Source organism: Xiphophorus hellerii, chromosome 20, assembly GCF_003331165.1.
Source record: "Xiphophorus hellerii strain 12219 chromosome 20, Xiphophorus_hellerii-4.1, whole genome shotgun sequence".
NCBI lineage: Eukaryota > Metazoa > Chordata > Actinopteri > Cyprinodontiformes > Poeciliidae > Xiphophorus > Xiphophorus hellerii.
In genome coordinates this window covers 5761996-5783498 of record NC_045691.1, presented here as the reverse complement: position 1 = coordinate 5783498, position 21503 = coordinate 5761996, and the positions used below count along the sequence as shown (strand labels likewise).

General features: G+C 37.1%; 1 protein-coding gene across 3 annotated transcripts in view; it reads right to left on the bottom strand.

The window, feature by feature from the left end:
* tafa3a (TAFA chemokine like family member 3a) overlaps positions 1-21503 on the bottom strand; it is a 95284-nt gene that overhangs the window by 4126 nt on the left and 69655 nt on the right. For all 3 annotated transcript variants that reach the window (XM_032550442.1, XM_032550444.1, XM_032550443.1), the window contains 2 exons: positions 7226-7375; positions 6335-6459 (listed from right to left, as the gene is read on the bottom strand). In XM_032550442.1, the coding sequence (XP_032406333.1) occupies positions 6335-6459; positions 7226-7375 (275 nt within the window). The remainder of the gene's footprint in view (positions 1-6334; positions 6460-7225; positions 7376-21503) is intronic.

The window sequence follows — 21503 nt, the reverse complement described above, 5'->3', positions numbered from 1 at the left end:
CACCAGCAACCCTCCCGACCACATTAGGGACAAAGGGTGAACGGAAAATGGATGGATGGATGGATGCTCTAGTGCATGTAGACACATACTAATATATTCACCTTATTTAAATGTTATGGGTTTGCTATTAAAGCAGGCTCTTGTTCTGACCCTGTGCAGCCATCAGCAATAGTCAAAGTGTGACAAGTTCAAGGTATGCATATTCCCAACTGGTATGTTTATAATTCAAACATCTGTGGTGCTACACAACATTAATGGCAGACAGAAGTCTGCTGAAATAGAAACTGCATCATGGTCAATGACATATAGAAATGAGGAATATTATTATTCATGACATGTACACGGCATACTGCAGTGCTTGTGTATGTTTTCATAAATATTAATCTAAAATATGCAATTATTAAACATTTTGTACATCTTCAACTTTAAGCAAGATTCTTAAAATAAGCGGTGACAGCTTAGCTGTTTCTTATGACTTTGTGATTTGCCCTTTGTGAGCAGAAGCTTTAAAGCATAAACACAAACAGACACCAGCAGGTAGAAGGGGTGTTCCTGTGAGAGTGTTTGCACATTATGGTTGTTCATTAAGCGGTTGCTGGGATGTCACCAGTTGAATCAGCATGCCATTGCCACAAGCAATCAGTAGCCTGAGTAATGCAAATCCAAATTTCTACACAAGAGTGATTTTTATGCTATTTACAGGTGCAGCTGATGACACTGTGCTTGCTGTTTGGGGAGCCACAATTTAATTTTCACTTCCATGCGACAATCCTCAGGCATCATGGTGTGAGAGAGGATATGGAAATGATTTGATCTCACTGCGGTTGCAGCAGCAGGCAGCAGAAATGGTGTATAAAAGGCAGAAATCTTGATTGTGGAAATTATTTTACCTCAGTTTGCTTTAATATTGATTTGAACATTTTTTTTATCTTAAATGTTGCGATTAAAAAACATGAAGATAGGATACGACTTGTATTTTCCAGGCTTTAGGGGGATAAATAATATGGGATGAGGTATAAATCAAAAGGTGTAAAACACAAGAATGTAAGATCATATAAAAAATTAGAAAGGAGCTAATGTGATGGGATTTTATGGGCATCTTTGTTGCTGCTGAGTAAACACCAAAGGAGTCAAACAGAAGGTACATTTTTATTCTGAATAAAAATCAATAAGAAAATAAGTTATGCAACCAAGTGAGATACCCACATGGAGTGTCTTGGTGAACTTAACTTGGTTAACATGTAGAGTGATTTGAAAAGAATTGGTACATCTAGAGGTACCAACATTACAAATAGTTGGTGGATGGTATACACTATTATATATATATGAAGCATTCCAGGGAATGCTTCACCGATGCTTTAAATCAGGGGTCTTCAACTTTAGTCATCAGGAGCCACTGTCTTGTAACTTTTAGGTGAATCCATGTCCAGCACAACAAGATCAGTTGAATAGTTTGTCACCTCTGCAGAACTTGCAAAGGTGAATCACCCATTTTATTCAGGGATTATGGAGGAGGCATGCATCTAAAATATGCATGTTAGGAAAGTTACTATCATCCAAGACAGACCAGACTCAGAGGCGATCATGTTGTTGTTCACCAATAACTATAGATCCCTGTGCCACTTGGTATGTATAGATGAACTCCAATATACAGTTCAGGATGACAGATATATTATTCCTCTTACCTCCCCATTGATTCCAATGTCTCTCTGACTAACAGATATGCCAGCTCTTTGCTAAATGAATTAGTTATAGATATATATCAATCACTAGTTGATCAGTGCATCAAATTATATTCCAAGTAATTATTTTTTTTTCTTACTAGTGAGTGCATTAAAAAAAACAATCAAACCATTACAAAATGGTCCCTACTCCAGACTGAAAGCTGGAATAGGGAGTTTTGATGAAACCGTGGACTTGGCCTCAAAATGTAAACAATACTTCAGAGGTCCCTCTGCCCTAAGTCTGATGTGTGGGGAAAGGGTGTGAGCAGCGTGTGTACAAGCATGTTTGACATTGGTAAAACCTTCCAGCTGTCTCTGATTGGTTGTTTCTGACCATGAGCACTGCATTCATGCAAAAGTCTCAATATATTTAATGACATAGTGACAGTTTTAAAAAACATATATATAAAAATATGCTATTGTAAAAGTTAGCTGCAGCAACTTTAAGAAATATATAAGATGTAATAAGATGAAACCAACATATATTGTTGCGCATATATGCACTGGAATAAATATGTCTTCCACTGTGTTGATACAATAAAACTAGTCAGATTTAATTTTTTATCTAGAATATTTTTCTCTAGCTCTATACAGTATATTCAGGCTCTTTTTTCAGTTTAAAGTTGCACTGGCAGATTTTTCATACACTTTTTTTTAGCAGGTATAAAACATATTTTCATTGTGTCTTGGAAAAAATAAGTCTGAGACACCTATCCATCACTAACACTAACACATTCTCTGCAAGCTTCATAACACCTGTCATGTGGGAAGGATGTGTGGCTCTTTTGCCCTGTGCCCTCTGATTGATAGAAAGCAAAAAGCAGGAGCGACTGGAGTTATAATTCTTGACATCACCAGCAGCAGGACAATAAAACTAGCTGCTCCTAGAACATGTACAGAAAGAAGGAACAAACAGAGTTTATCGAGCAGGGCCTACAGGGTGTTAAGATGTCGGATTTACTGATGTGACTTCATGTGGTGAAACAACACAACCATTTTTTATGAGCAATGCCATTAATGGAACATCTGGAAGGATTGATTTGCATTACAAGATAAAGAAGGCATTGAAAGTGAGACTTTAATTGATATCCAAAACATCAGTTTTGTGGAACACAAGAAGATTCTGTTGAACTATAATTAAAAAAAAACAAAACTAAATGAAGTCTATCTTTAAAGAAGCTAATGAAAGCAGAATTTCAAAAGATTCTTCTAAGAACCAAGAATTTTTTTTACTTGTTTTTATTCTTAAAGTGCCACAGAATCTTTGAAGACACTGAGCGCGTTGGTGTCATTCCAGTAAAAACTTAAGGTTAGAAAAACTAAAATACATCACAGACCAGTATTTGCTTTTCTCATTTGTGCTTTGGCATGCATTCAGCAGTTATTTGTAATGGTCTAGATGACAACAGGGGTGATTAAAGAACTTATTAGCAGGCGTAGCCGCAGCTTTGTAATCACCCAAAACAATTTACTAAGGGTTTTGACAGATCTAGAATTGATTTCTAATGACAGATGGCTTTATTTATACTTGCTTTGTATATTAATTAACTTTACAAAACATCTTCCTTTGAACGTGATGTTCAAAGAACTGCTTAACTGAAGCTAAATGAAATTTCAATGGGATGGTCTGCTCTCTGTTCTCATACTTCTGTGTCTCTGTGGTAAATATGAGGTGTTGAAATACATCTAATCAACTTACTAAATTTAATTTCTAGAGCTACACTATCACCTGAATACCACTTTTAGTGAAACATGAACGTGTGCAATATTGCAATCACAAAGGACGACTGCTTCCAGTAGTACATAAGATATAAAAATGTATTTTCCATCCTTAAATGGACTTTAGTTTAGTTATGATTTTTGTCCTCAACTCACATTTTAGCGGCCAGGATCAGAAAACTTTGGAAGGTTGTTAGTGACATTGTGATGCTAATATTTACACTGAGTAATAAGGACAAATGAAAAGTTCAGTAGAAGGAAGAGCAGCTGATACATCCATCCATACATGGAGGGTCATGTGGGACTTTAAGTCTATTTCCTCCCGTCATTGGGTGGGTTGCCAGTACATAAAAGGCTACTAAAGTCTAATTAATGCTAATAATGAAGAACCTGTATTATTAAGATGCTTAAGTGAAGAATTTAGGCATGTTGAGCAGCAGTCCAACAGAAAGGTTGTGAACTAGTTCATGATTGTAAAATACAATCTCATGAATTTCAGTTAGCATGACTTACGGATCATATTCCCATATCTGCAGAACGTAACTACAGAGTATGAAGCATGATGAAGAATGATTAAAAGCTTCTGTTAGTAATTGAGTGCATAATGCCGGAAACATGACTGTGGATTTATCACAAATGTGTTTTGTTCAACAGCTACTCCACGTGTTGCATGTAGCATTATTATCTCAGTTGCATGCAGACAAGACAACTAAATGCATTTAAAACAGTCTCTGCAGAATTCAGCCATGGATTTCTGCCATAATTTTTGCTTTCAAATTTTCAAAGATCTGACGATCAGTTAATTTGACATTTTGTCAATATGCTGTTTTGTTAATCATTTTAAAAAGAAAAAAGTAAAGATATTCCTAAAGGAGACGTATATTCCATTTTAGTGAAGTCCAATATTAGGTTTCTTTCTTTGCTAAGTGTGAATGGTGAAAAGACATATTGATCTTTCTATGATTTGTTTTTGCTCTGAACTGTCTGTTGAATTTTCATTGGTTGGAATTTGTATTTCTATAAAAGACTCCATGGAAACAGACACAGCACCAGCATCACACTGGAGACTGTGAGCCTCGTTTTCAGACAGCCCTTCTGTTCATTCCTCAGAAGGATGTTAAGTGTCCAGGAAGTTTAAGTACAGAGCCCTCTGGCAAACACAAGCCATCCCTCGCTGGCTCTCTGTGGGAGGCAGTAAGGCCATGAGCATGGAGCGACCCCCGCTGACTCCCTAATCAATAAAAGAGTCGAGGTTCTGACGGGTTCTACTAGCCACCTGGACCCCTGCTCATCTGTGCCTCTGTTTCTGCTTTCCGTGGCTGTAACAGAGGGCATGAATTATTAACCCGGCTAAAATAAAAAGCTCTGCTTCATCCAGGCCTCCTGTACCATGAATAATGGATGAGGCAGCTCAACTACTGGCTTTTGGTGAGTCAAACCATGGTCTATGATAGATGGGGAAGGGTCCTATGTGTTCCCCTCAACCACACCTATCCCCTCACCTACCAGCCACTTTTGGTCCAGCTCATCCAACAAAAACCTGAACACACATCCTGACAAGCTTCATTAATTTAGAAAGGAGTTTTAGCTTGAGCACCGCTGCTCTCTGCCAGCACATCCCACTCAACAATTGTGCGTCAGGGAGAATTTTGTATTTCTTTATCCTTGGATGCCTTGTTTAGCTTTTCAGTAGAAATCAGTTGTGGTCAAAAGCAGTTTAAAGACAGAATCTGATTTTCCGGTCTCAGCTAAAAGTAAAACCTTGGAGACTGAGATTGATTTGGATGAAATGACTCAATGTCATAATGGTAAACCCTTGTGTACAGTCGCATTTTCTATTACAGAGGTGATAATTGATTTTTTTCATATGCTTTATCACTCCATGTCTAATGTCTCACTTAAAGCTGGCTGCAGTAGGTAACTTTCATAAAAATATGTTTTTTTACTTGTTTATGTCATGACAGCAGAATATGAGACAGATAATCTGTAAAAAATCAAGTTTCTTTGCCTCGTCCCTGTGGTCATAGAGTTACCCGCAGAAATACACTGCACCGGGTCAAAAACAACCAATCAGAGCTAAGAGGAAGGTCTTAGTGCTGAACAAAGGGTAGGCCATTCTAAATCTTACTTTGTTTTGTTTACTTGCATGAATGGTTAGGCACACTGCGAAACAAAAAAATACAGTCTGCAAATTTTCAGTTTTCTGGCAGAAAAAAAGGATTTAGATTAAAACTCTTGTAGAAAAATTGCTTTAGATCCTTCTCTCAGTTTTACTGTGGGGTTCTTGGCAGACATTATTACACATTTCCTTATTTTTTCTATGCCAGGTATTGTTCAAATACGGTTAGAGTCAGTTGCTGTCAGAATCACAACTTCACACTAAGACGTTTTTTTCCCAATTTAACTTTTATGAGCAAGAAGAGTATTTGCTTTGGATTTCCCTCTTCCTTCTGAATTGCTCATAACTAAATCTTCATGTCCTAACTAAATCAGTAAGTTAAGTAAAATACAATAAAACAACTATAGTTCAACATTTTCAACAACCAGGGGCAATGGCTAAATAGATAGACATTAACTCCTGTGTTTCCTGTGTTTTAAGCCAACAGCATCAAGTTACACTTCACTGACTTCACTCCTGTTTCCCCCCTGCCTACTCTGCACTGCACTCATCTGAGGCTAATAACTCAATCTTATAGTGTTCTTCTTAGCTTCAGTTCCATTCCTTTACTCAGCCTCTTCAATTATCCTAGAGTTTTATCCTAGGTCATTAAATTGGGAAGTCATTTTTGTGATTCCTAAAAACCTAGAGAATACAAGTCTTTATACACTGATGCAAGATTAATACCAGTCATTTCCTTAAAAATGTGAACACAATTAAAAAATGGACCCACCTTTGTTGTCTTAACTTTGTTTCCTGTACTGCAGCTCCATCCTTTCAGATCTGGTAGCACTTTACACTCTTCTCCATCCATGCAAGGATGCATCTGGCACCACCACTTTTGTGCAACTATTGATGCTGTGATGAAAACAAAACACTTTAAAAAATGCTGTACTATAAGTAATTATGCTGTTGTTGTCTGAAAGCAGAGCACAGTTCTGATTTAGTCACATCAGCCACAAACTAATTTAGTCTCTGTGTGCATTTCAGTGATTGAATTGAGTATTTTTTTATGCATCCATGGAGGTCATTTCTGCCCAAGTGTCTTTTCGGGTTTGAATTACAGACATGGGTGAATGTCAGGATAGTGAGTGTTGTAAGCAGGTGTGAGAAGGGTGGTTGTGTGCACTGTATGAGAAAGGTAGCATGCAGTCAAGGTCTTCTGCTGCTTTGAAGAAGCCTACGGGGGAAAAACACTTTCCCATGACATTTCCAAAGTGAGTAGAGAACTGTCAAAATCGAGACCTGTCAGGGCTGTTACACTAAAAGGAGAAGATGGGGATCGATTCACCTGTAACTGAGGACACTGCTGACATGATATTAAATGACCTGGCCATCTGTCTGCTCTGATGGGCATGTCTGTTGTAGCTTCAATGGCAGACAAAAGGGTTACTGAATGAACTGGCTGGAGATTTGATTTAGAAAACGGTGACGTCTCTAACAACACACAGAGCACAAAAGTCTCTTTGTCTTCTATGCAATAAACTTCTCATGCACAAATGAACAGCAAAACACTTGCCTGAACCACACTGACAGGTAAGACAGCTTTGCACTGTGTCACATATTTCTAATCTCGTGCCATTCTGGAATCATTACCAGAACTGTAATGAGAAGTCTGGCATACCGTCTACACAAGATGGAGCTGCTCTCGTTGTTCCCGCCACCTGTCCAGGGAAGCAGGAGCATTTGACAGTCTGGGATCTCTCTTCGATCTTGTTCTTGTTGCAGCATCGGTGTGCAGCAATTACCTCACAGGTTCCAGCTTTCACGTGTACTGGAAGCACAAACACAGGCAGTGGTTAGAATGCCTGTGACAGTTCTCGCAACATGTTTCACAGCACAGTAATGCATACCAACTACAAATTTCAGTACAGTACCTTGCAAAAACATGTTTTATTATTTTTGTTTCAAAATTTGTCACATTACAACCAGAAATGCTTGTATTTTAAATGGAGTTCATGTTTTAGAACAAGAAACGTAATGACAATTTCTGAAGTGGAATGAAAATGATACATAGATTTAAACATTTTTTATAATTAATAATCTAAAAAGTGCCAGCCTTCATGAGTCAATATTTTGTACAGCTGCTCTCTGTTGCATTTACAACTGCAAGAGTTTGAATTATACTTATATACACTGTCAGGTTTGGACATGTAAATTACTGACTTATGTTTTGTGCATTAGTTCATTGAAAAATAGCTCTATTTCAGTTAGAATGGAAAAAAAAACACATCAAGTCTGAACTTTGACTGGGACATTATAACACATAAGTAATGCTTTGATCTAAGCCAGGGTCTGCAACACTTTCCTTGATATCTAATGTTCTAAAAGTCTTAGAAGCAATCGTTCTCCAATGCACCTGAATCAAATGAAATTTCTTTGCACACTGAGTAGGTAATTCAATAATTTGATTCAGTTGCAGCACCTTAATATTGTTGCACAAAATACTGAATAATGAAACAATTTAAGGGGCAGTTTTCCTCAATGCAGGTATCTGCACAATGTCTACATTGTCAAATCAAAAGTAAACCATTAAGGATAAACTAAAAATTTCATCTAAATGAAGATGAGGTACTTTGTCCCAATGAATAGGTCTCTTGTTTCATACTACATAATTCCACTAAGAACTGATACATGAAATATGTTCTTATTTTTAGGGTTCATAAACTGATGGAATACCAAATAAGTTTGTCCTAATTTCTCAATCTACTGAAAATATCTCTCTGGCTGCATCTTCCCAGATAATTTTTTAGGTTTGCATTGTTAACTTATGTCTTGGCTACATTACCATTGCCAGATCATTAATTATTATGACTATCACTGTAAAGTGTCAATTTATTATTACCAAGCATAGGGGGATAATAGGAGCAGGAGTGCACTATTGGCAATGTGTCTTGAGGAGCATGTAGTTTATATTCCTCCTTGAAATTTGTCCTCACACTCAGTGTAATAAAATTGAAAGATCTAAGAAATAATATCAACAAAGAGAAGTAGAAAAGAAAAAAAATCAGCATCTTAAAGATAAAAGATACATGGAGGGAAAACAGAGGTGACTGGATCACAGTAAATACAGATTTTATTTAAAAGCAATGTGACATAAATTTCACTTTGATCATGTGAAAAAATTTAATAAAATCCAGCACTCTCTGTGGGAAGGTGGCTCGTGTCTAGTTATTGGGTAAACACAGGTGAAACACAGCTTTAGTTTGTATTCTATGGTCTCATTTCATTCAGTTCATGCATTATTATGCATTACTCATTAAAGATCCATCTAAGTATTTTAACCAAAAATGTTGCCACTCATCCTTTCTCTTATAATGTACAGTCTAAAACAGGTCTCTCCTATTTTCCTTAGTTTTTTGTAAGAGACGCATACAGTATACCTAAGGGATATTTTAGAAAAAGGCACTGAGTACAAATATAATAAATCAAGCGTTAGACTCCTTAAAGTGATGAATGAAATGTACTTTGCAGACCGTACCATCTTAAAAATACATTTTTAAAGATTGTGAACATCTAACGCTTGGATGCATTATTTTCACTGTGCGACATAAATATCAACCACTATGTAGGTCATTAGAATAAACATATGTTGTGGCTTTTTTACAAACCTTGAAAGTGACCAAGCTGACTAAATCTGCCAGCTGAAAATTTCCAAAAATGTCCCCAAGCATTCATTTGAGACTTCTGAAAAAAAAAAAAAAATAAATAAATCTGCTTTGTCCATCTAACATCTAACTAAAAATGCATTAAAATGACCAGTTTTTAGTGTTACAACTCTGAAGACCATAATATATTATAAATGCTATAATATATTATGGTTAAATAGGCAGAAGCTACGCAAAATGTATAAAATGCAAAAATACTGCATAAGATGATGATCCCTATGATCATGTTTGTTAAACCAGTTCAGTAGCAGTGTGTTCATTCCTATTGTTCCTGTCAGGGCATTCAGGTTATTTAGGGGAAGTTTTGTTTTATACGTCTAACCATAACAGGTATCAGAAATCCAGGACACCCCCCTTGTGGAGAGACCCTGCCTTGGGCCCCAGTGCAGCTCCATGTGCTCATATATCCTTGACCAACATGCTAAATCCACTGCATCTGAACCAAAGGACAAAAAAAGAACCTCTCAGTGGAGAAGTGCTCATAATAAATGCCTTGACATACTATATATGCTTAACTCATTTATATTTAATTTGAACAGAACAATGGCAAGTTATGACCACAATTGTTTATTTAAGCATTGACAATGCCAAGACGATAGAAATAAAAAAGCCAGAGTTTTGACATTCCATTCAGATAAGCCTTAATTATGTCTGTAAAGATTTTCAATTTGGAACTTGACTTCAAAATAGATTGCACAGAGTTTCCATCTTCCCATTAGCTGGCAATCCAGAAATCTCATCTACAACATTAAAAACATTTTGCTCTCAATCAATAAAGTGCTATTCACATTCCCACTGAAGGCAAGACAACAATTACCAATTGAGTGCTTTTCATTGAACAGAAACTTACTGATGCAAAAACAGGTCAGGCTCTGTGCTCTTGATGTGATTATTTTTAAGCCACAACACGCCCCTCCGTCAAAGTTACTTTCAAAAGTTGGTATAGTTTGAATAGAATATTCAAACTTTGTTTAAATGACAACTACACAAGGACAATAGGCAATTACTGGAGGTGCAATAGATGTTAATTTTCCTTTCAGTCAGATTTACACAGTGTTGTTTTGCAATAACATGCCCTAAGTTCTGAAAAGTGAGAAACAATTGGCAGCATACAGAGCTGTGAAAAACTTTACAAGTACAGAATTCTTCTGTTTTAACATCTTTTTTCACACTTGATTTTTTATTTGATGTAACAAAGCTTATTGTCAGACAAAGATTACCTGAACAGAAACCAAAAATCTATTTTCAAATGATGATTTAGTATACTAAGGGAAAGAAATCTGGCTGAGCCAACTTCACACAATGTTAAAAAGCTACATGGAAAAAAAGCCTGTATATTAATTTTCAAAACTTTTAAGACCTAGTCCATGTCTCTGGAAAAGTGATTGCCTTCATGCATGTTTTTTAATATATATTTTTATGGGGGCATTGGTTTTGTAATGACGGTAAAAGGAGAAAAAAAAAAAAAGCTACTACCATGCCTATGTCAAGTGTGGCACTCTTGACTTATTAAGGCGCTAGAAGCTGCTGGTTGAGGTTGCCTGTGTTGACAGAGCTGCTGATTAAAGTTATGAGTGTCAGCCAAGGTCACTGACTTGGAGGCAGGACCCAAAAACACCATAGAGAGCAGAGAGAGTAAGAGGTCAGAGGGCAGAGTTTTGTGATCAGTCCCAAATTCTGCTCCACAGGAAGCAACCATAAATAGATTCACCAGCTGACCAGTCTGACCAGCATCTTCCCATCTGAGAAGTATTTGCATAATTCCACTGCAGTTGTATTTGTTTTCGTGTTTCTTGATATTTATTTCCAGAGACACAACACAATCTATATGGCTGCATCAAAATACCTAATGGGAAAGTTTGTGATTTCCATTTGTTTTTCACAGTTTCTTCCAAAGATAACTCTGGATTGGACTTGAGTGAATGGAAATTCAATTACACACATGCAGATGGAAGACTGCCTATTGCCTTCTCCATTTATGAATATCCAGGTAGCAGGAGAAATGGCATACGCTCTAAGATCAATACATTTCTACTAAAGCACTTAGGAGTACCATAAGGTTGAATCAGTAGGCGCCCACGTCAGCAGGAGGGAGAGATTCGAGACAAAAAAAGGTGAAAGGACAGAGAAGACTAATGAGAATTGGCACAATGCCCAACCCTTCAGGCAGTCAATACTACTCTGAAGCAACCACTCAACAGCACAATCATATTTACCGATGGTTAATTGATGAATACAACTATGCAACAAACACCTAAGTAGGGAAACTTTCAATTTTATTTTAAGTTTATTTAAAATGCTACATATGAGACGACTGTATTGACCAGAATGAGAAAAGTACTTTATAAAATTAATATTTGCTTGTACGGTCAGTCTTTAAATAAAACATTTTTAAATCAGTGTAAAATAAGAGCATCTTGTCCATACAAGACCCCAAAACAATTAAACACAACTTCAGATAAACTACTACAAATCTGATTATCACATTAGTTGCCTAAGACATAGAGCCAACAGGGTGAAGTAACGTGTGGAAAAATTAGGTGCACCCTGAAACAGCCAAGCATCACCAGGTTGGAGTACACAATACCAAGGAAGGAAAACATCACTTAGAAAAGCAACTGCTGCCAGTTTACCTGAAAGGGATAATGAAGCAATCTCAAAACAATCTAGAGTCCATCCCTCTACAGTGAAAACTGTTATTTACAATTGGAAAACGGTCAAGACAACTCCCCATGTTACAGGAGAGGATGTGAGACAAGTGCTGGGTGAGACCATCCAATGTTCAAAGATGCTACCAGAAATACCATGAGAAATAATGCTCCTTATCTTAGGAAAGCTAAAGTTTCAGCACAAATGACTGCTAATTGTGATGCAGAGTTTGAGGCCTGATGATAACAGCTTGTTTTGCAACCACATCTGGGCACATGGCAACCTTGTAGTTGACAGTATATTCTTTCATTACAAGCAAAGATTGAGGTAACATATGAGGCCATGTGTGAAACAAGTGAAAATTGCCTCAAATTGGATCTTATAAAATGAAAATTGGTGAAAGTTTTGAAAGCATTGTCATCTATCTAAGAGAACATCAAAACAAGCTAACTGAACTGTAAGTGCATCTACTAATACTCTCCTTTTCCAAAGGACAAAGGACATTGTATAATTTCTGCTACCCATCTATGGTGGCAGAAACCGTGCATTTAAACACAAAGCCTAGAAGTATAAATTATATTATTCAAGACATAACCAAGCTTTCATCCAAACCATACAAACACATTCTAAATAATTCTGTATGTAGATTAAAAGTGAAGCTCAAAAGAAGTCAGAAAAAATAGATCAAACAAAAATAACTGTAAATTCACTTCTGCATTGTAACATACTGGTAGCCACAAGGTTAAGTGTTTCCCTGTAGTACAGATCACAGAATTGATCATTTGAATTAGAAGAAACCCTACAGGTTTCTCTCAGCTTCCACAGCAATCAAACAATTGATCTAACAGGCAGATAGGGAGGACTAGAGAACAACACAGTGTTCCAGCTGTCAGCTGCATGACTGGACACATCAACATCACCTGGCCAGCCAAGCACAGAATACAGTAGTAGAAGCACAACCTGGGATACATCAAAAGCAGAAACATGGTCTTCATCTTAATGCTGACAGTGAGACTTTCTTTCCAGCAATGAGGCAAAATCAGAAAGACATTGTGTGCCAAGGCTAAAGCTCAACTTGATTTGATAAAGTTCATTTGTCATTCTGCCCCTGAAGGACTATTATGTTTGAAAAAAAACAAAAACTTCCCTCAAACAGACTGTTCTGGCATTGAGTAACCATCATTTCTTTGAATGGTGCAATTTTCTTTGCATAGAAATTGATGTTAACTTGTATCCAAGAAAGCTTTTAGAAAATGGCTGAAATACAACACAAAAATTACAACCAATGATTATAATATGGAACAAAGAACTTCTTTTGAAATGGAAATCCCTTATTGTCCGACGGTGGGGAAATTCAGGTGTCAGGTGTTAAATGTAAATAAAAACATGCTTCAAAGTAAGTTAAGAAATGCTTAACACAGAATAAAGTGCATCAAAGCTGTTTGTTAATACATTTACAAACAAATGTTTTAATTCTGAACGGGTTTTAAGAACAAGAGCAAAACTAAAACAGAACTTGTTCTAGAACATTTTTCTCATCTGGCTAAAATGGTACTATTGTCACTTTGTCAAAGAATATGCTTAAATATTTTTTATACTATGCCAGTATTATGGGTCGCATTGTGACAACTCCCAGACACAATGTTTATATATCAGTTATATGAGCATTACAGTTATGAGTTTGGTGTGAGGTTTTGGTTTTCCTGTATGTTCTTTCTCTTAAGTGAGTCTTTGCGTTGATTGTTCCCAGCTGTCCCTCGTTTCTCCTGATCATCCCTCTTGTATTTAACTCTCCTGTGTTCCCTCCACCCCTCTGGATCCTTGTTGTGGTTTTGTCGTACATCATGTCTTTGTAGTCTTGTTCAGTTCCAGTGCTACCTAGTGTTTGAGTTTCTTGCTACTTTGCTCACCTGTGCTGCCTGGATTTTGTGAATGTTTATAATCTTCATTAAAACCATCATTTGTTCTACAGCCTGGGTCCACCACCTTCATCTTCACCAACAACCACCAATTCATGACCTTTGAAAGACATGGGTGTACCGGGGCGACTGTGGCACCGGGGCGACTGTGGCTCTATGGTAGAGTACTCGTTTTGCGATCGGAAGGTTGTAGGTTCGATTCCAGCTTCCTCCTGCCACATGTCCTGCACTTAACCCCAAATTGCCTACCAATCTGTGTAGGGGTGTATAAATGTGTGTTTGTGGGGGTGAATGTGGCTATGTAAAGTGCTTTGAGTGGTCAAAGTGATTGGAAAAGCGCTGTATAAGTTCAGTCCATTTACTTTGTGTGATTTGGCAATTAAAATTGTTACTCATCAAAGATCAAATTTGGGGGTAGAAGGGGTTATTCAACACATCATTCTCTGGTCCAATTAATTCAATATCTATATGATTCATCTAGCTCAGATTATGGAGTGAGCTGGTTTGTCCAGGGACAATTATAGATTGACTCATCTAGTCATATATACTACAAGAGTATCTGACTCATCTTTAAGTAAGATGAGTCAGAATTTTTTCCAACTTAAAACAGAAAATACTTTTTTTTTTTATCAAACATGTAGTGTTAGGGATCAGCATTCATCTAGACTCAGTGAAGCATTGTTATGGACTAAATCTGCCAACTTCCATCTCAACATTTTTGACATACAGAGTTTCCTATCACACCAGCACACCAAAATACAACTGACATTATTATTTCCAGTAATCTCTCTGTAAAAAAAACATCAACCATGTAGCTGCAGTTCATCAGTTCTGTTGAACAATACTGAGAAAATATCAGTATTATAAATGTTCAAATCCTGACAGTGGTCTATAAAAGACCTAAGTTGGGCCTGAATATGTGTAAAAGTTATTGGTCCCATGCCCAAAATAAAACAAGAGGAGCAGCGTTTAGGTTCTAATACTCCTCCATTCTGGAAGCAACTTTCTGAATACCCAAGCTGAACAGAAACCTTTGACTTCTATATATCTCCTCTGAATACATACCTGTTTATTGTGGCTAGAAGTCAAACTTCACTGTATTCACCTGTTTAATTTTAAAGCAGCTTAGCTATTACTTGTTTTTAGTAGAATTTTCTATACTTCTGTTTTTATTTTAAGGCAAAGTGTTTTGAATTATTTTGTGTTTGAATTGTGATATACGACACAACCTGTTCTGCTTTGGCATTTACTCCTTCCATGTACAAACAATCTGTAGGTTACTTTTCAGTTGTAAGACAACAAAAAGAGCACATCAGTAGTTTCAACATGTAGGAAGCTGAATCACAGGCACAACAATGTGGTAACTGAATTAATGTCAAATCAAATGTTATTTCTTGACAGTTACCTTGACATGAGCACCTGTATACACCTGACAGAAAACAAAATGTTTTATCCACCAAGACGTAATGTAACAAGTGCAGTTTCAGCGAGCTTTCAGAACAGAGCAAAATAGAAAGTGTGTCTTTTCCGATTCAGTGCACCCCTCCCCCAGTCTGCGTACTGCCAGTCCACCCTTATCTGTCGACAAAGGCAGAGGAGATCAAAACACTGAAAACAAAGTCACGTCCTGGCCACAGGGCCCAACCACAAAAACAGCAGCAGTCATAAAAACAGAGGTTAAAGGGTGCTCAATAGAGACACTGGTATGAATTAGTAATGATTCAAATCATCCTGTTTGCTTCAGGTAACTCTTTACATGCTGAACATAATTTACCGCAGCATATACTCGAGGTAAAAGGAGTCTCTACAGGACTGCAGCGGCAAGCTTCACACAGCCAAAAACAGTAATTTAAGGGAACCTTTGAGTGAGCATTAAAAGTAGACCAGAGTAAAACATTTCAAATGGCCCCATTAAAGAAAACCTGCTAATGTGGAGGGAAAAACCATTGAAACATGGCGAGGTACTGGCTTATGAAACATTAACTACCCTCGCCTGGTGAGAAACACAAAGCCATCTTTTTCTCTCGTAAAAACTAGCGCTTAATTAAATTATCATATTCTGAAAAGGCAGACTCATTACTTCCCAGCTGTAAACCCTCTGAGCTGACAGTCAGACCCAGCAAGTTCTAAGAAATCCACTGACATCTAAGAGAATGTGAATCAAGAGTGACGCTTACAGTGAACTATCATCCACTGTTGTTCTTGCATTATAAATAATTATTTTTAAAGGTTCATACAATACTCTCTCTTCTTTTCAGTAAAGGTCTTGTTGGCTCTAGTGGCCTTTATTTGAAAGTAATTCGACAGGAAACAGGGTAATGAGAAAGGGGGAAGACATGCAGCAAATGTCGCCAGGCCGGGAATTGAACCTGTGACCACCGTCACGAGGACTAAGGTCTCAATACGTGGGTCGTGTGTTGCCCCTGCGCCACCACAGCACCCCACAACACTCTCTCTTTTTAAGGCTCAGACAGAAATATTTTTACAGGGACAAAGTCACAACATACCATAAAAGATATCAGAATTATGACAGAACTATTCATTTCTCTGAGCTGAAGTAGCTGCAGCCTATTATCTATTTTATGAATTTCTAAGTTTTATGCACAACTATAGTTATGAAGTTCAAAAGACCATTATATAAAATATTCTGGAGAATACAATTTAAAAATCAAATCAAATAAAACAAATTAACAGCTTCCACTCAGGTGGGCACTGTAAATGGTCTTTTAGAGAAATGTTTTTCTGTAGATACTGTATACAAAAATTTTAGTAATTAGAGGGCTAGCAAAAATAAATGCATAAGTAAAAAAATGCAAAAAGCAGCACTTAGATTCCTCAAATTGCTGTTGGTATTGTGAAAATAGAGGGTACTGGTACTGGTAAGAACTGGTAACTTAGTAGTCTTTGCTTTCATTTTTTGTTGTGATTTAATTTATTTCTTTTTCAGCTTTACAGAAGGAGTCACAAAAGCATCCAGAGTCTATGGTTTAGTGGTTTAGATGTGGTCTGTGTCAGTATCATTCATCTGGCTGCCACAATGTACAAACCCACCACTGACTGATCGATTGGATTCCCTCAAGGAATCATATGGCCTTCAAACTGAAAGTCTACATAAGTTATCAAATCTAGGGACTGCAGCGGCAGGAAAAGAGGCAGAAAAAATATATGCATACTGATTCAAACCAGTATGCACATACTGTAAATAAAATGTTGTTTGATCGTATTCATTCTTCTGAAAGAAACAGAAAATAAAATAAGGATGTTTAGAGAAACTATCATTTGCAAAGTAATTCTCAGCTCATATAATTTCATGACAATTCAGTGTGTGAAGTATCCTGCCATATGTTTATTGTGGTAAGCTTCCATTATGGAATACTCAACCTCACATTTTCAAGTCAGTATTTTTATCACATGTAAAGCATTTTCAGACAAGTTCCATCTTAGAAACATTTGACTGTCTAAAAACTACAGTATAATAGGCAGTTGCATTCAATCACTTATCATTTAATAACAGTTTTGGTCATAAAATACTTAGACACATGAAGCACATAAAACTGAAAGGTTTTGAAATGTCTTATCTGGACTCTCAGTTTTAGGGGAAAAAAAGAAAAATCTTTAAAAACTTTGATGCCATTCCATCAAGACAACTTGCAGAAATTAAATGAAGCCAAAGGTTTAGATACACTGACTGTGAAAGCAAAAGCTCAGTATATTTATATTTCATGTGATAATTTAAATTCTATGAAACCACCAGCATCAATGGTCCAATTTTCACAGAAAATCTTGTGTGACCTTGTATCTAAACTGGAATGTAATATGAAGCCACACCTTCACTTCATCTGCGCTTCACTCCACAGAGGCAGACAAAGAAGAGACGCCTGAGATCTCCCTTCTCTCTGGTCTCTCATCTGACATGCACACATGCTGGTTATCTGTCAAGCAAATGTCAAATGTGCTCTAAACGGCTGCCATCTCCGCTCTCCAACTAGATTCCCTTGTTTTTCATCTTGTGCTGGATCTGCTGATGTCTTTCAGAGTGGAGTGACAGTCCCAGAGTCATGAAACACATGAGGCGGGCTCAAGTTAAAGACGACGAGGGTCGCCAGTTGAACTGTGCATTTCTGGCGGAGTGACAAAATCTGAGCTACAGGCAGATCTGTCTTCATTAGATGTGAGAGGAAAATAGGAAAAATGGCCTGGTCTGAATTATTCATAGCTGGTAAGTCAAAGATTATTCTCTTTTAAATCAGTCTGTCATGTAATTACATTAACTGAGACGTATATTTAACCACATGCTCTAAATCAAAGCTGTGCTGGAAAACACAGTATTATCTTGTTAGTGGAGGGCCAACCAATGGCACAGTTTCCCAGTCGAATACTGGGCTGCCTGAGGACACTATTAAAGGAGCATCTGACCTGTACACCCACTGACAGCTCAGTATAAACGTTCCTCCTTTTAATAGACCATCTTGCTGAAAAATATGTCGACAAACCTTTTAAAAAAAAGCCATTTCAGGAGAACTTAAATGGTCCCACCCATTACATTTTATGCTCCAGTCTGTTCACATAAACTTGATGCTCAGCCTTGGATGCTGTTTTTATGGTCCGACGTGGACAATCAGCACTGCACTTCATTCCTGAGGAGATGTGAGCCAGAAGGCGAAAAATCATTGAGTGCAGTCGGAAGACGGGGCCAAGCAATTGATAGACTGCATTACAGGAGCTTATATTTCACTTTATTCATTCAGTATCCACCCTCCAGTGTATAACCACCAAACTGTAGCATAGCATTACTTCAAAAGAAAAGAGGAATACCCAAGAGGAATAAAACTGAATGGATGAAGAGTTCCTCTTCGTGTTCTTCTGCAACCTTGTCTGACTACAGATGAGCAATCATAAATATATCTTAGAATTTGCTATTAACAAACTGCATAAAAAGGAGGTTTCAGGGGACAGTTTTTATGGAAAACGGTTAGTTTACAATTTAAGACTGCAAATCCGTATTCATAAGTAGAGGGAATTTGCACTAGAAAGGACTTTAAACTTTCTTGACTTATTCTCAGACTTCAAAAAGTAAAAGGCAATTAAGAGACAAATGTGAGGCGCAGTTGGAAAGCTTTATCTGGTTTTAATGAAGAGAGAGCTACAACAAAGGGACCTGATAGAAAAGTGACATTTTTGGTTGAAGTCTTTAAGACCATTAAAAATAATGCAACAAGATTGCAGGGTGGCTCAGTTGGTAGAGCTGGCAATGTTGCTATCCTGGGCTCAATTCCTGATCTCAGGCCATTTCCTACATTTACTGTTTGATAAATGCCATTAATGTCTAAAAAAAAAAACTCAACACAACTCAAATATGTTCCAGAATTTCATGTTGTTTTCCATCCCTCCATAAAAAATCCAGGAAAAATGTAAGTGTAAGTTGTAATTGCAAGCTTACTGGGATTTTGTTAGATTTAAACATTTGTAGCAATTCCAAAATATAAACACATGAGACAGCAATAGTGATGTGGGACTGTTTATTTTTCTAATGGATATTCATTGTGTTGTTTTTCTTTTTTCTGTCTAGTGTGAGAAAAACATATTATTCATGCACTTTCATGTTTCTGTTCATTGTTTCTCCGAGGTTTTGCAATACCCGCCCTTGTTTCACACTAATTTCAGTTATCACAATATAAATTCTCTTGTTCACTCTTGAAGCTTTTTAAGTCCTTAAAAGAGAAATTCATAATAAATCAGCCAGCATTTCACCTTTCAAAAGATAAATAAGAACATGAAGGAACGATCTAGATTCCAGGCATGTTTCATATTTTTACATCGATTCTTTGTCTTGAAAGGACTAAAATCTCAGCAGTGGGTCCCTGCCTTTGATGTCTGATTCCAGGGATGCAGGCTGTAAATACTAGATATGTTTAGAAAGCTATCTGCAGTTTGATCAGAGTTTTTGGTCAGTCATTATGATTGTATGACACTTCTATAGTTCAAATATTCTCTATTTAGTTTCAGAAGTTTTGTTTACATGCAGATTTTGACTCTGAAAACAGTAACATTATTCTGTGTGGATGGTCATTCATTCTAAAGAGGAAGTGATGGGTGTGTGTACGTAGAGAAGGTATACATTTCAATAAGAACAACCTGTGTCATATGAGCAAAAACAAGAAAAAAAAATCCGGTAGCTTCAGGAACAAAGCTTCAGAATGTGTGGAATAAAAGAAGACAAAAGATGTGTGATACTGAAAGACTTTTTAAAAAGCAGAGCAGTAGTGCTTTAGATCCAAACCGGTTCAAAATGGATTATCCTTCCAACATGCAACTTGTTGTCAGAGCTATTGGTGTTTTGTTTAGTCACTAAATCAGAGGTCTGAAAATTAAATAAATGTGGTGTTTTTCTTTTCAAATAATTTTTCTAACAAAAAACTATTAAAATACTCAAGTTTTTATATTTATATATAATTTTATTGACGTTAACAACAAGTATCCATGTAGCTCAACACAACAAAAACAACTCATAAATGCTGGTTTTCACCAGCTGTAACCGAACATGTTTTCCAGACATCAGAGATGTTCATGTGTAATATTGGATTGTTATGATGCCACTCAGAAAATTTGTTTTACTGAAGAAGTGCAGTTTTCCTACTTTTTCATAAATTTACAAATTGTTTGTCTTACCAATTTATGTTCCTTTTATACTTTTAATGGAACCCAATGGGCTGCACAGTGGTGCAGTTGGTAGTACTGTTGCCTTGCAGCAAGAAGGTCCAGGGTTCGATTCCCGGGTTTGATTCCTGCCCTGGGGTCTTTCTGCATGTTCTCCCTGTGCATGTGTAGGTTCTCTCCGGGTACTCCCGCAGTCCAAAAACATGACTGTCAGGTTAATTGGTCTCTCTAAATTTGCCTTAGGTGTGTGTGTCTGCATGGTTGTTTGTCCTGTCTGTCTGTGTTGCCCTGTGACAGACAGACGACCTGTCCAGGGTGTATCCAAAACCTTTGCTGGAGATAGGCATCAGCACCCCTCCCCTCTGTACAGAACACGGATGGAACCCAACAGGACCTGTTTTTATATATATCAACAAATTTTCACATCAAGTCATAAAAGTCTTGCACCCTCATTTAAAAACAACTCCTCCAGCATGTAACAAACAATATGTTAGAAAGATGAAAAATAGCAATATTTATAACAAGCATGACTTGTGATAGACTAATTGCAAAGTTAATGTGATGTTGCATTGCTATGCAACCAACAGCCACCCATATAACACACTCTGTGTAGCAGCAAATCACCACCAAACCAACTTAATCACATCAAAAATCTTTCATCACATTAGAATTTCAGCATGTCTCACCAAACCCTTGAAAAACTAACAGAGCTGTAGCCAATTTCAAAGGGAATGTACCTCTTCTGTGCACTAAGCTTCAGCCAAGCATGAACCATTAACAGCAATACAATTGAGTAAGTTTAAAGGAGGTTGCTTTAATTGCTGGGTAAGGGCAGGCTTTTAGTTTGTAAAACCCAATTACTGCCATGCTGTTAGCACTTCTTCACTAATTGCATTCATCAGCTGAAATCATTATCAGCATGCTCTCCTTCGATTTCTAGTAAAATCAAAAAAAAGTCCTCATTTCTTTGAGTTTCAGGACCGCAAGCGGTAGCTCATAATGCAGTGAG